Source organism: Hippoglossus stenolepis, chromosome 8, assembly GCF_022539355.2.
Source record: "Hippoglossus stenolepis isolate QCI-W04-F060 chromosome 8, HSTE1.2, whole genome shotgun sequence".
Lineage (NCBI taxonomy): Eukaryota > Metazoa > Chordata > Actinopteri > Pleuronectiformes > Pleuronectidae > Hippoglossus > Hippoglossus stenolepis.
Window position 1 is genome coordinate 14578036 of NC_061490.1, and position 13859 is coordinate 14591894.

Here is a 13859-nt window from a genome sequence, read left to right on the forward strand (position 1 = left end):
TGTGCGCTAGTCAAGTGTTTCATTGCCTCTTAAACTGTCTGGGACCTGGAACACTGCTCCCAATGCAGCGCTCAGTGCAGCTTTTAGTGCTGCGCACAGCAGTAACTTTAGTGGGCAGCTGTCTTTTTCACAAAGCTACAAGTGCACCTGAAACACAAGGCTCTTTTCTTCAAACTGCAGTCGGCCCCTATGGTGTTCATCAGTGTAGCGACATAACATTTTATTTGTTTCACATCAGCGAGGCAGTGACACATCTGTGCAGCTGTTTTCAGCTGCTCACCAAGTATTCTTGCGTGTATATGAGTGATCCAAGATAATATCACATATTAACTACTCCTCTGTGGCTGAAGACGTTTCATCAGTGACACCAGCAGTGAACCTGTAGACCTCCATGACACATAGCAGAGAACTAACACTACAGTAATAGTTTATATCTTTTTACTATGACTTTAAAACCATATCAGCATTGTTTGAAACTACAGATCAGTTGTAAAACTAGAATGGAGAGCGCAGAGTGACCAGTGACCAACAGTCCCCTTATGAAACCTTAATTCGATAGATCCAGACTTTTATTCGGATCTGCAAACAAATTGCCCACACTCAGATATCAGCCGCATAAACATGCCCGATTTTTTTTTTCATCGAGATCCATGAATTTATTCCTTGGGAAATTCCCCCCAAAAAAGCAATGTTGCAATGTTTAAGAAAGTGTTGCCTGGATCCACTGCGTTGTGTCGATCTCCACTTAAATTTAGTGGGTTCTTCATTGGCCCATGTCCCATCCTTCATTTCATGGAAATCCGTTCTGTAGTTTTTGCATCATCCATCCAACAAAACAAATGGACGATGGGTGAAAACATAACCTCCTTGGTGAAGGTAACTGCAAAACACATTTGGAGCATGGACTGACTTTACATGTGTTTAGCTGCAAGCGATGTCGTGTAGCTTTTGTCCCTTCTCTTTACACCTTTCTTTTAAAAATAGTATTCAGCACCATTACACACAACTGTGACATTTACTTCTTTTAATTTTGAGTCAGGATCATTAGTTTTTTGTGGAATAACCTGACCCAAGTTCTAAAAATGTTTAAGACAGCGAAACTGAATTCCCCCCCCGCTGGTTTGACCATTTCCCTGAGCAATAAGTGAAAACCCAGGCACAAGTGGGTTAACAGCGACGTTGGAAGCTCCTGTTGGAAACAGTGTGTATTGTGTTGTCTGGCTGTGTTATAAGTCGTCTGTTCTAGAGGGGGGGGGGGGGACCTTTTCTACGGTCTATCGTCTGGATAAACATTTCCATTCCGTCTGGGCTGGGCCTGAGAGGTTTCGTGCAAATGCATCGGTATACAGTGCCATATATGCTGGTTAATGTAGGCTCAATCATTTCCTTGTTTGCATGACCATGTGAGAATAATGCTTAGGAAAAGATGAGGGTATGTTCTGGTAAATCCTCCAGGAGGGAGGAAATTTGAGAGGGAAAAACGTAGAGAACTGCTGACACACATGTTGAATGTGGACAACCGGGTTTGTAGCGAGGAGGAGATCTCCAGGAATGCCCCTGTCGTACCAACAGAAACTCAAAACTCCAGGTTTGTAATGAGATCCCACGGGAACACGTGCATGTTTTCCACCAGGTCTCTCCTGCAGCTCTCTGAGCCAGGGCCACCGCTCCTGCTGCCCCTTTGTGCAAAGGGTTTCAATCTGAAAAACACTCACTCACTCTCATAAACACATGCACACATCAGTGATAACACGCTTGTTATTTCCAACGTGAATCCATTCACACTTACTGTTCAATGTGCTGGTTATGACCCAAAGGGGGCACAGGCTTTTGTTATATTCACCTCATTCTCCTCATGCATCCAAATATTTCTTTTCATTGCTCACAAGGTTTCATCCTCTTGAAGAAATACAATCATATTTTTTACATCTCTAGGCTACTTTACCTGGATGAGACTTTTCTCTATTTTGGGATGACAGGAATAAATTCACATGGTCAGTGGAAATATAAGAAATGAGCGCTGCACATGTTTTTTAGCCAACAGCCTTTCAACTTCTCTCTTCGCTCCACTGACAACATTACCACTGTCAAATGAAATCACCAGCTTTCAAATTACACATTGAGTGCTGTATATTCCGTTTACTGTCATTTTAACACCATTTACCTTAAATTTCAAAATATAAAAAGTTACAATTAAGAAAAGGCCTGTCAACCTCAAACTTTTCTCATTAAGTTTCGAGTCACGTTCCTACAGGATACGTCCCCCCCCCCGTCTCAGACCCCCGTAGACCCCTTCAGCTCCCCCTGACACGAGTAGACAGCTTACATCTGAACCCAATTCACCCACACCTGTGTGCCCTGTGTTCTGCCTCCCTTCATAGAAAGTTTCAGCCGGAGCAGAACCCGCTGGCAGTGGAATTTCCAAACCCTGGAGCCGGTTTTACTGTAACAGACTTCAGTATACAAGCCAATTATATTACAAGAATGTTTGATTTGGTTCATTTCTCAGGCTCTTATTTTATCTTCTCTGACCTTGCCGTCTAAGATACATAAACTATAATTTGGAAAATAAATAAATCTTTTGCCGTAATGGAGCACGCAGGGATAGATAGAATTGAAATCCTCGGCGTTTGAGTGGGTTTTACAGCTGATTCGTGTGAGTGTTTTTTGGGACTGAATTCAGAATACGGCTGGATCACATCACTGCTCTCTCAAGAGCAGTAAGAATTCACCGCAGCTCATCTTTCAGTGGGTGGGTGTCAGTGCAGGAGCTTTTTTTTCAAAAGTCTTCCCTGCTTGGATAAGGATGGAGAAGCTCATCTTTTTGGCCTTTCCCCCCCAGATTGCTTGTTCAAAAAAGATTTTCTAAGATTACTGAATAATAGTAGAACCTCAAATGTGTTACATGTTTACTATTTTACACACAGAGGAAACAGAGGGTGATAGAGAATAACACATGTATATATGTTTCAGTATTGTATTTTCCTTATAGTCTGATTTCCCCTGCTCAGCATTGCAGTGGTACATCAGGTCTGCAGTGCCTGTGGGGTTTAATCAGCCAAACACTGGAAACACACACGTGCCTGTTGTTCCATTAGGTCTGTTTGTTTGTCTTGAGGGAATTTGTTTTGGCTGAGGCCCACAGTAAATTGTGTCAAATGCTGGCAGACATGTATCCAGGTCAGAAAATGGATGCACCCCCCCCAGCCCGTTGTTTTATTGTATGGGGCTCAATGTAAGTCTGGCAGTCAGTTTGGTGACTGGAATTGGTCTGGCAGAGCCGGTTAGTCTGGCTCCAATGGGACATGGGTGATTAGCTGAATAACGGATGGAACGTAACCCACTAACATGTCTTACCCAGTTCATATACACTGAGGACTGTTTAATTGGCCTGAGTAGTAAACTTGTCTTTATTGTAGACAGAGTCTCACAGCTCAGTTGTGGTGTTTATGCAGTAATGATAAAAGACAAATCTGCCAGATTTAAACATCATCTAAGTGTCATTAAAAACAGTTTGAATAAATGTATCTACAGGAATGTCCACCACCCTGGTCCAGACTGAAGTATCTGAGCAGAAGTGTAATTGATTTGGCAGACACATACAAGTCCCCGTCTAGTGGTCCCCTGACTTTTCACCTGAAGTGAAAGTTTTACATCTGTTCTTTGGTTGTGAAAATATTCTTGGCAAAACGTTCTCATCAACTTCTAGCCTGCAACACAACTTTAATAACTCACGAAATCAGAGAACAAACTTTTTTCGATGACCTGTATCAATGCAGCAAAACGCAGACGATGAAAATCAAGTGCAAGGCTGTCAGTCAACTTTGTCTTGTTGCCTGACCAGATTCTTTTTACCACATGGGGGCAGCAGAAACAAGTTGTAAACTCAACACCGATAAGCAGGAACTTTATGAAGTTAATATGATATGGAGCCTCTTTAACATTGTATTAGAGCCGTGTTTCGGGGCCGCGTGATGAACTAGAATGCTGCTCGGAGCCTTATCTCGCCATATTTAAGAATGTTGAAAAAATCCAGGCTCTGCCCATTTATTCAGATCTGCTCCAAAATTGAATGGGCTCTTCCTTGGGTCATGCTCCACTTCACCGTTTAGAAGTTGTTTAGTAATCCTGCTGACAGAGAGACAAACAAACGGCGATAAAGACTTAACCTCCTTGAGGGAGGTAAATAGATGTTCTTAAGCTTTGCAGGAGTGAGGGAAACTGAAATAAGGATGATATTTCTCTGTGGGTTCATCCCTGCGAGCGATCACTTTGACATAGAGGGTCATGTGAACTACTGTTAACCTGAAAGTATTGATTATGACTGCTTCAAACACTGACTTAAACTGAAGTGGGTCAGAGGAATGTGGAATGTTGGGCTTGTTATGTGGTGTTGAACCGACTGTATGTTAGAAAATGTAAGTGCATATCTTAGCTTGGTCCAGACAAGTATTTTTCACATGTAAACGTTTGATGAAAGTATTCCTGAATATATCTGATGACTCACTTACAACAATGACCACCAGTAAAGAGAACATGAGAAATCGTGAGGTCAGTGTTGACTGCTGTCTGTCTCGCTGCCCAGAATCCAGTGTGGACTCTGCACTCGTGAAATTCAAATCATCGACTGTAATTACTGTTACATGGTAGAACAAGAATTTACATGAAAAGTCTTTTCCAGACTTTGCAGTAGAGCATGTCCGGCTCACGCGGGTACAGGGGGGCAAACCTCTGAACTTTGAGTGCAGCTTCCAGCTAATGCAGAGCATAACAAAGATAAAGTCTCCAAACTCCACGCTGCATGGGACGGAGATTTGGCCCCTATCCCGTATAGTCCTGGTAAAATAAATGTTGCACGCTGACAGACAGTTTGGCTGACCCAGTTTTGACAAATTCCAAAATGTAAATGAAACCAAAGGGGCAGAGTGGGGAGAGCGAGTGGAGGGGGGGACAGGCTTGTAGAAGGGAAGCTGTTGAGTTGATTTCTTGCATCTCCACAGATAAGATAAGGCCGATAAGATGTCGTTTTTTAAAAATGTCTCCATATGAGTCAGCTGGCTCATGTTGGTGCTGCCACCCAGACGTCGGAGTGCTTCTCACCTCGGCAGTGGTCAGGGAGCAGCCCTTCCTGCACATTCCTGGAGCTGTGGAAGATAATTGCTGTGGTTTATGAAAGGGAGAGGCCCTGAGGAAACACTTCCACCAGACCTCAGTTGCTTGCATTCTTACTTCTCTCAGAGTTCTGGTTCAGACGCCGGACCAGGCTCCGTCTCCTTCAGTCAGTGGGTCTGTGGTCCCGCATCCGCAGCCTGACACAAAACCTGCTTTCTCACAAAGCAAATTTAAGTATTGGAAGAATGAAGAGTGTGAAAGTCCTGCACAGGCACAAAGCTGCTCATCGAACACTTCCAGGTTTCTTTTAAAGTAAATGTTTCATCCTCGGATATCCTCTCCTATTTATATTCAAATCACAGTGCTCCGAAGGCAGCCTGTCGTCTGCCAGCCTCTCATTACGTGACATACATGCAAAGCGACTCAGCAATGTTATTGTTGTCCTTTTGTGTGAGGTATTGTAGAGCTGCTCATGATTACTCGAATGGAGGCCCACATTTTTGGCCGCAGATCAGTGCTTGCAGTGGATCAGTCCTGTCCAGACTCAGCCCTCACATGCTCTTCTTATTAACCCTCTCCCAAAGTTATTGATGACTGTCTGTTGGGGAGTTTCAAAACAAATCCCAGGTTCTAGACCTGGACCCACAGTCTCAGCTAACCACAAAGGCCCAAAGCCTGGGAGATACGCCACAGTCTCATGTCCCGACCTGCAACACACACACAGGTAACTTTTCTTTTTCCCGCAGCAGTTTCATGACTAATTTAATCACAAGTGGGTGGAAATCAGTTCCAGTTGCAGTTCACAGAAGTGATTGCTTTGGGAGTAATTAGATGTTTCCTTCCAATGGTTTCTGACCAGACTCTGAAGGTTGCACTTTCCCATAATGAAAGGTAATTTTATTTTTTTCAAAACAGTTATGGTATCATTTTACGTATAACTGTTCACAGGGTAAATGCTGTTTATTTGGTTTCTGGTCCTTAAAGTCCAATTGTTCATGAACGGCAGCTGGCATTGGATAATTCCATGAAGCAGCAGTTTTGATGAATCTGAGAGAAAAATGTAATGATTATGTGGTTTCTGGCCTGGTTCACAAGTGCTTTAATATCATATCATTTCTGTATCTTAACTGCTCGCTAAATTAAATTCACATACGATATAGACATTCATTCACATCCTCTTTTTCTTTTTACTTGGCTACGTGCTGAAAATCCACCCGCTCGCGTTTGTTAAAATCTTGACATAACGTCCTACGATAGCATGCGAGTGATCTAAAAGTCATTTTATATCATTTTGTGGTTGACTTTTGGGACCAATCACTAACGTCAGATCTGTCAGCAGCTGAACATTCACGTTTGTGTAATGACACTTTAAAAAAGTCTCATTAAGGCCACCTATCTTTTCTCACCCCTGCTTTCAGCGGACATTCCTCAGAGCCTCGTTGCAGCAGGGGCAGATACTGTACACAGGTGCAGCCGAGAGATAAAAGACCGAGCGGTGATGATATTGCAGGTCAGACATCGGCTACCAATTTGAAGAGAACCACGCAGCTCATTACTCATCCGGCAAAAGTCACGGCTGTTTCTTTCTGTGTATAAAGAATCACTGCAAAATCATTATTTTAGACACTTTCAAAGCGGAGGTCAGATTTTTTTTTTTGTAAACAATCTACCGCAGGAATCCATTCTGGACACCAGCTGTACGTCATGTCATTACTGCTGTCACTCATCCGTCGGCAGCCGTCCCATACAAAGTGTGGGGTGTGTGGGGGGGTTACTGCACAGGGTGAGTTAAGGGCCCACGCTGAGTTAAGGGGATAATCATGTTTTCATAAACACACTCCAGTGTGACTGCTGTGACACACACAGCTCCGAGCTCGAAGCAAGGAGAGGACTGCTAGGAATGCTCGGGGCCTGACATGTTGTGAGTAATTAACCCCGATTGATAAAAGATGAAGTGCCGCTGCTGCAGCAGTGGGCCATCCACATGCGCGCACACACACACACACACACACACACACACACACACAATTGCACGTATGCATACACCCACGCACCATGCACACACAGCAGCTGCACCTGGGAATTTTGGCTTATCCACAGCATATTCACGATTTTCATGCCCTAGAGAAGAGGAGGGGGAAAAACATATGAGAGAAGCTGCAGCTATTCACCATCACTTGTCAAATATAAACTGCTCTAAACACAGCAAGAGGAGAGAAGATGGTGTTTTTTTTGAAGAGCATCCAAAGTTTGTTTAAAATGTTTTGTGTCGTTAATGAGCAGTGATCAAACTGTCCAGGGTTGTCTCCGCCAAGGAGGCCAAACTATTTAGCGGATTACAATGAAACTTGGTGGGAGGACGTGGTATGGGTCAAGGAAGAACCCATACAATTTTGGTGCGGATCTGGATCAGGGGGTGATTCCAGGACCATTATCACTGTTCATAGATAATTCACGGATATTGATGAAAAAAGGGGCGCATGTAGAGAACTGATATCTCCAAATGTGTGAAATTTTGTGCACCGTGATTGAATTTAAGGGAACAGTTGGGCCTAGGCGGAGGCAATGAGTGCCATTCTATCTGAATTATTATTTTCCTGGATTTTTACAGTTCTTTTGCAGCACAGCTACTCGCCCAGCTTCTAACACATCCCTGAGCTTGATCGCTCCAGACTCATAACCCATCGTTTTGAGGGAAAACAGGAATTTCAAGAAACAAACAGGCCTTTCAAAGCTGTTTCACCGTCAATGTGATTGCGTGTTTATGTTTCAGCCTTTTTCCCCCCGTGTCAGCTAATGTATCACCTGAAGTTGCAGCGGGTTAAAGCTGAGCTCATCTCGTTTGCTGTAGTCGCCTGTGTTGACTGTATTAATTCCTCATGTGTGCACGGCCACTGAGATGCTGTTTTAAGAACTAAAGGGGGACTTTTGCTTTTTTCCCCACTCTTGTCCTGCAGTGTTTGCCTCCCTTCCCCCATCTAAACCTTCTTTAACAGAAGTCCTACACTTTTTACTGCCCCTCACTTTGACCGCCCCCCACTGAGATCCCTTGGCTCTTATGTTCTTATTTATGTATCCTGTTACCGATGGAAGTCATGTCAGCATCCAGTGAGGCGCTCTGCTCAAACATTTCACCCCCAGTTGTGTTCTGTTACTTGAGGGATGGGCGGGGGGGCTGTTTTTTTGTAAAAATGTACCTCTGCAGCAGCTCCAGCTAAATCACTGTGGACAGATATCATTGACCCCTTTTTACTAACAATACATGAGTTTGCTTATTTGTGTGAGTGTGTGCATGGGTGTTTTTGCACATGCAGACTGAAATCTGGTCTCTCGTATATTCATATGACATCATCAATCAATCAAAAACAAAGATTGGTAAAGTACCACTGAGATTCTTGGTTTTTAAAGTGCACACACATTCAGATCAAGCGTTTACTCCATTTGGTTCTTTTCATTTGGAGCAGCACAAATGTGATGAAGTGTCATAAAAGAAAAGATGAAAATTAACAACTGGAATAGCAGATGATTAACCAGACCCTATCTCTTTCTCTCTCTCTCCAGCTCTGGGACAGATAATGCTATACGTGGACGGGATGAACGGCCTAATATCTCACAATGAAACGGTCCAGTGGCTTTACAGCCTGGTCGGATCCAAGGTAAAGAGAGATTAATGTTCAGGAGTTCCCTACCTCATCTCTACAGAGGATGATCTTTAAAGTCAACTCAGCAGCCTCCTCTCATCCGGGCCCTAACCAAGCTGAAATAACCAGCAGATCATTTCCTACCTCACTGCTTTGTAAACATGCAGGCAACTCTGTCCTGTCATTGTGGTCTCCAGCCCTCTAGTGGCCAGACTGTGTTGTGGTGCATATTTGCAGAGCTGCACTGGCTCTCTCCTCTTTCCCCACTGTTTTCTGTTCTCATGAAATTTCTTTTCTGCATTCCTGTGCAAATAGTAACATAATATTTGGCAACTGTTATGTTTTCATTTTTAAATCACGATACCGTCATCCTAATCTTTTTATATGGCAAAGTTCCCTCAGCAATACTCATTTTGACCACAGTTATTTGGCTGTCGCTTGTGCAGCCTTCGTGCTGATGTGGCAGCTGTTCACAAGTGATGAGATAATGCTGATGTGTTAATCACCTATTTAATTATGTTGATTTTCACTCACTCACGCTTTACGTGCATATCATGGCTTTTACTCCTCTCTATAGTTTACTCTCTCTCTCTGGAGTAAATGTTCTGAATTAACTGTTGTTTTTCCTTGTGCAGTTCCGTCTGGTGGTGAAGACGGCGCTGAAGCTGCTGCTGGTGTTTGTGGAGTACACAGAGTCGAATGCCGCGCTGCTCATAAAGGCTGTGAACGGTGTGGACGCCAAAAGAGGTGAGACCTCAGGAAAACCAGCCAATAATTCAATATATAGGATGAGAAACACCTCATAGCACATCATCACTAACACAATATAAAATGACTCAGACATATCATAGTTTTAATTTGTAAATTCAGATATATCCTTTTCCCGGGCACATTTTTAATTCACTCTGATAAAATAAAGTATAAATGGTCAACAAAATGATTTTTGACATTGAAATCAATATCTGCAGAATCACAAAGCATTGTCATTAGATACAATTTCTGTAGTCACCCCATTGGATATGTGACAGACTGTGGACTCATTGTTTGAGAAATTAAATACATACAAGTGTAATCGGAATGTGAGTTGCTCACCTAATTACAAATCCCCCCTATCTCTCTTAAATCACAAAAGATGCTGTCATGGAGTCCTACGCTGCTCCAGAATTCAGATATTACTTTCAGTGTAGCTTTTCCCTTTTAATTCCGCTAATATAACCAACCCCAGCGGCTGCAGAGCTGTCCAGCTGATCACAGGTCAGTGTCCAGTTACACAGTAGTCAGATCAGTTGTCCTGAGCAGCTCCTCAGCCATGCATGGCACGAGGCTTATCGAGACAGACTGTAAACTCCCGCCTGCGGTGGGGCTCAGTTACCTGCCGCTCTAAAGGCCCCACGCTGCACCGGGACATGAAACATTGGGGTTGAGCATCAGCGTGAAGGGGTCAGGTGTCCCTCTGTCGCTGCTGTGTTTCATCCCCGTCACTTCTGCTGTTGCATAAGAAGAACTTGATCCGCAGTCACCTGATGAGAAGGGGATGGACTTGACCCTCATGGCTGAGGCACGGAGCTGCTTCTCTCTCTGTGCTGTTTTTCTTCTGTCACTTTTCTAGAGGGAAACTGTATTTCACCCGAGGGAGCCATTAGGTGACAAAACAGTTGATTTTTTTTTTGCTGCACAGTAGTGGAGCTAAATGTTGCGGCAGTTTTTACGCTATGAGATGAAAACATTAGTTCTTCTAGACTTTATTGTTCTTCAGTGTCCAACAGTGTCCGTTTTGTGCTTCTGCAGCTACAAAGCTGTGGTCAAACGTCGTGGAGATCCTCGACGAGAAGGATGGAGTGGACACGGAGCTGCTGGTGTATGCGATGACTCTCATCAATAAGGTCAGTGAATTCTATTTAGCGAAAACTTTACACATGAATACTGCATGTCCCCCCACGAACTCCAATACTGCATCCAACTCACACCGTCATTTTCTTCTTTCTGAGATGCCGACTTTCAGACCACATTGACAAAAAGGCGAGAACGCAACTTCTTTCTGAGGAGTTCAAATCTGTATGTGTTTGTGGTTCAGACTCTGGCAGGCCTCCCCGACCAGGACTCCTACTACGACATGGTGGACTGTCTGGAGGAGCAGTGCATCGAAACCATGGCCCAGAGACACCTGAGCAGGAAGGGCACGGACCTCGACCTCATAGAACAGTTCAACATCTACGAGGTCAGGAAGCCTACACTACCACTACCATTATCACATCACAGAAAACTTTGATGTAATATTAGTGCACGTGTTGTGATAGGCTCATGCTGCAACCATAAATTAAGTTTGCATCAAATGTCACTATCAAAGAACAACACACACCCAATTTCATTACTCTGTTTCTCTTTGATGACTCATTCTCCCAGACGACATTGCGCCATGAGGATGGTGACGACGAAGCCCAGCTGCCTCCCAGCGGCCGAAAGGACCGCCGACGGTCTAGCGTTGGCGGCACCAACGAAAGACGGGGCCTGGAGAGGAGACGCAGCCGGAGACATTCGCTCCAGAACAGCAGAGGCCACGCCTCCGCCCCAGCATCGCCCAGCAGCCCGCACACTCGTGCAGGCAGCTTCCTGCCATTCGGTGGCCAAGGTGTTGAAGACATCAGTGAAAGGTGAGGCGGGAGGAGCACAGAGAGGAAGGGGAAAATGGAGGATGTCCAAGAGAAGAAGAAAAAACATTGTCCTTGCTTCCATTTTAGCTTGAATTTGATCTAATCCTCCTTATTAAAGCTTCAGACTGGTGGATTTGTTTTGTATTTTAGACCCGGAGAGATAACTGCAATGAAATAGGAATCAAAAAATGAATTCTGGCTCAATGAAGTATTACTCATTCACAGGAAACATCCTGACTGGAAGGTTTCAGTCACACTGATCCAGAGCCAATGCAGAGAATTTAATTATATAGTAATTTAAAAGAAAAGAGGAGACTGCTTCTGCATAGTGACATTTAAATTAATTTTCCTCACCGTCAAAGGCATTCTCCTGCCGCTGATGGAAATAGGAAGCTTCTGTAAACACATGATATCAGCTATCTGCTTCCTTCAGTAAGTGGAGTTTTATATATACGACAAACCAAAACTCCAAAAACCACAACCGGTGACTCAGGCAAGAAGCAAATTGCAATCCTGTTTAATTATACAGTGGCTTGGTCTGTGCTTTATAACAGCAGCAGGAAAAAAATCGACACTTACACTGACAATAAAAAAAAACTAGATTTTTGTCCTTAAGGCCACTACTGATTACTGTCTCTCTCTCAGTGCTGCATAAAGGAGCATACCTGCTAATATTTCTGGTAGCACTCAGGTCTGCAGGTAAACTTAAATTCAATCCAGCAGTGTCATATGATACCAGACTAGCTTCTTCCAGTCCACCACAGGAAATTCAAGCCGGCTTTGAAGTTCAACATTTTCCATGTTGTTAATGAAATCCAGACACCCACGAGGGATCCATGTACGACCGTGTGTCTGTTCAAACACAGAAGATCTGCCCTGCAGCTTTTTGAGTTCAGTCTCAATGTACTCAGTGGAAATAACTGTTTTTTATGTTAACACTATAGTAGAGGTGGTGCCTGAATGTAATGGTAACTACCAATTATTAATACTTGAAGAGTCTTGAACAGTCTTGTCAAAACCTACTAATTTTCTCTTTCTCTCACTAATATGTCTACTTCTCTTCTGACTAGCATGTTTTCAGTGTCTGTGTGTTGTCTCTTCTGGGCCATCGTCTTCTCTGTGTGTCTTCATGTTGTCTCTGTCCAATCTCTCTCCCTTCTCTCGCCTGCCTACATCCTCCCTTCCCTCCTTTCAACCCTCTACCCCCTCCTCTCACCACAGAGAAGAGGAAGAGGAGGAGGAAGAAGAAGAGGAGGAGGAGGAGGAGGAGGGAGAGGAGGAGGAGGATGAGGAGGACGAGGAAGAGGCAGATGATGAAAGTCATCCAGTCACTGAGTCCTCTAGACAGGGCGCTCACAGGTATTTTAGGTCAACGGGTTTGCTGCAGAGTGACCCAATCTCCCATTCCCTTCACATCTGCATAGTTGCTCTGACTTAGACCCTGTTCAGACCTGGTGTTAACATCTGTCCTGAGTGAAACAATCACAAGTGATCAGAGTTCAGTGCAGGTTGGAAAGGTTCCATCGTGCGTCCTGAGATGCGATCGCTCAGGTGACATTCGGGGGAAGTCTGGAACACATGGAGCCACATTCTTTTCACTGTGCGAACTCAAATCTGTCCTGAGCCACATATGAAGCACGGCCTACCCAGATGACCCAGCCCAGATTCACTATGAAAAACGTTATGCTTCCCAGTGTCCATACGTTGATTTGGTTGTGGCCACTGCCCCAATATCAACACTGACCAGCACATAATGGCCCATTCAGTCCCTCCGGACCCCTCTCTCTATCTCTTGCTCGTTTACTCGTGCCGACACACACACACACACACACACATCGACAAACACGGTGACATAGTACACATCTGTAAACTCAAGACTGGGTAGAAACAACATCATTTGGTCTTTTCTAACACAAATGACGTGTTAATTGCCTGATGTGAATACACGTACGAATACACGCTGTCCTATTGTGATTGGATCTCTCTGGACCAGGTCTGAACAGGGCCATAGATTACCAGTATGATTCTTTCCCTCTACCCATTTGGACCCCTGCTTTCTTGTATTTTGTCATCCTAGTGTGGCTCCGGCTGTAGCAGACACTTCTATCATGTGTTTGAACTTAAAGTGTATGACCATCCTCCCTAAAGCCAGTGACCCTGAAGGGCAGAGAGATTATCTCACCGTCAAGACCAGGACGTCCTCTCCTGTGTCCGTCGCACCTAAAAAGAGGACCTTTAGTCCTTGGTGTGTTCCCCCCTTACCCTCCAGCCACCAGACTGTATCTCCCCTGTTGCTTTGAATGGAATGCCAGAGTCTGCACACCCTCAGTGTCAGTCTACACCAACCTCACCCCCTCTCCTTCCCTCTCCCCTGACCTCTCCCCCCATCCACTGACCTGAAACAGAGCCAGAGCCAGGTGTTTGTTGGGTTTGCAGAGAGAGTGAGAAGGGCTTA

General features: G+C 44.3%; 1 protein-coding gene across 6 annotated transcripts in view; it reads left to right on the forward strand.

Annotated features, from left to right (window-relative positions):
- Positions 1–13859, forward strand: part of fhod3b (formin homology 2 domain containing 3b) — an 88652-nt gene that overhangs the window by 58437 nt on the left and 16356 nt on the right. For 3 of the 6 annotated variants that reach the window (XM_035164509.2, XM_035164511.2, XM_035164510.2), the window contains exons 6-10: positions 8674–8768; positions 9389–9500; positions 10542–10636; positions 10828–10971; positions 11157–11404. In XM_035164509.2, coding sequence (XP_035020400.2) covers positions 8674–8768; positions 9389–9500; positions 10542–10636; positions 10828–10971; positions 11157–11404 — 694 coding nt within the window. Of the gene's footprint in view, positions 1–8673; positions 8769–9388; positions 9501–10541; positions 10637–10827; positions 10972–11156; positions 11405–12625; positions 12764–13481; positions 13650–13859 lie in introns of all 6 variants that reach the window. The other 3 variants (XM_035164505.2, XM_035164507.2, XM_035164508.2) reach the window with 2 other exon arrangements.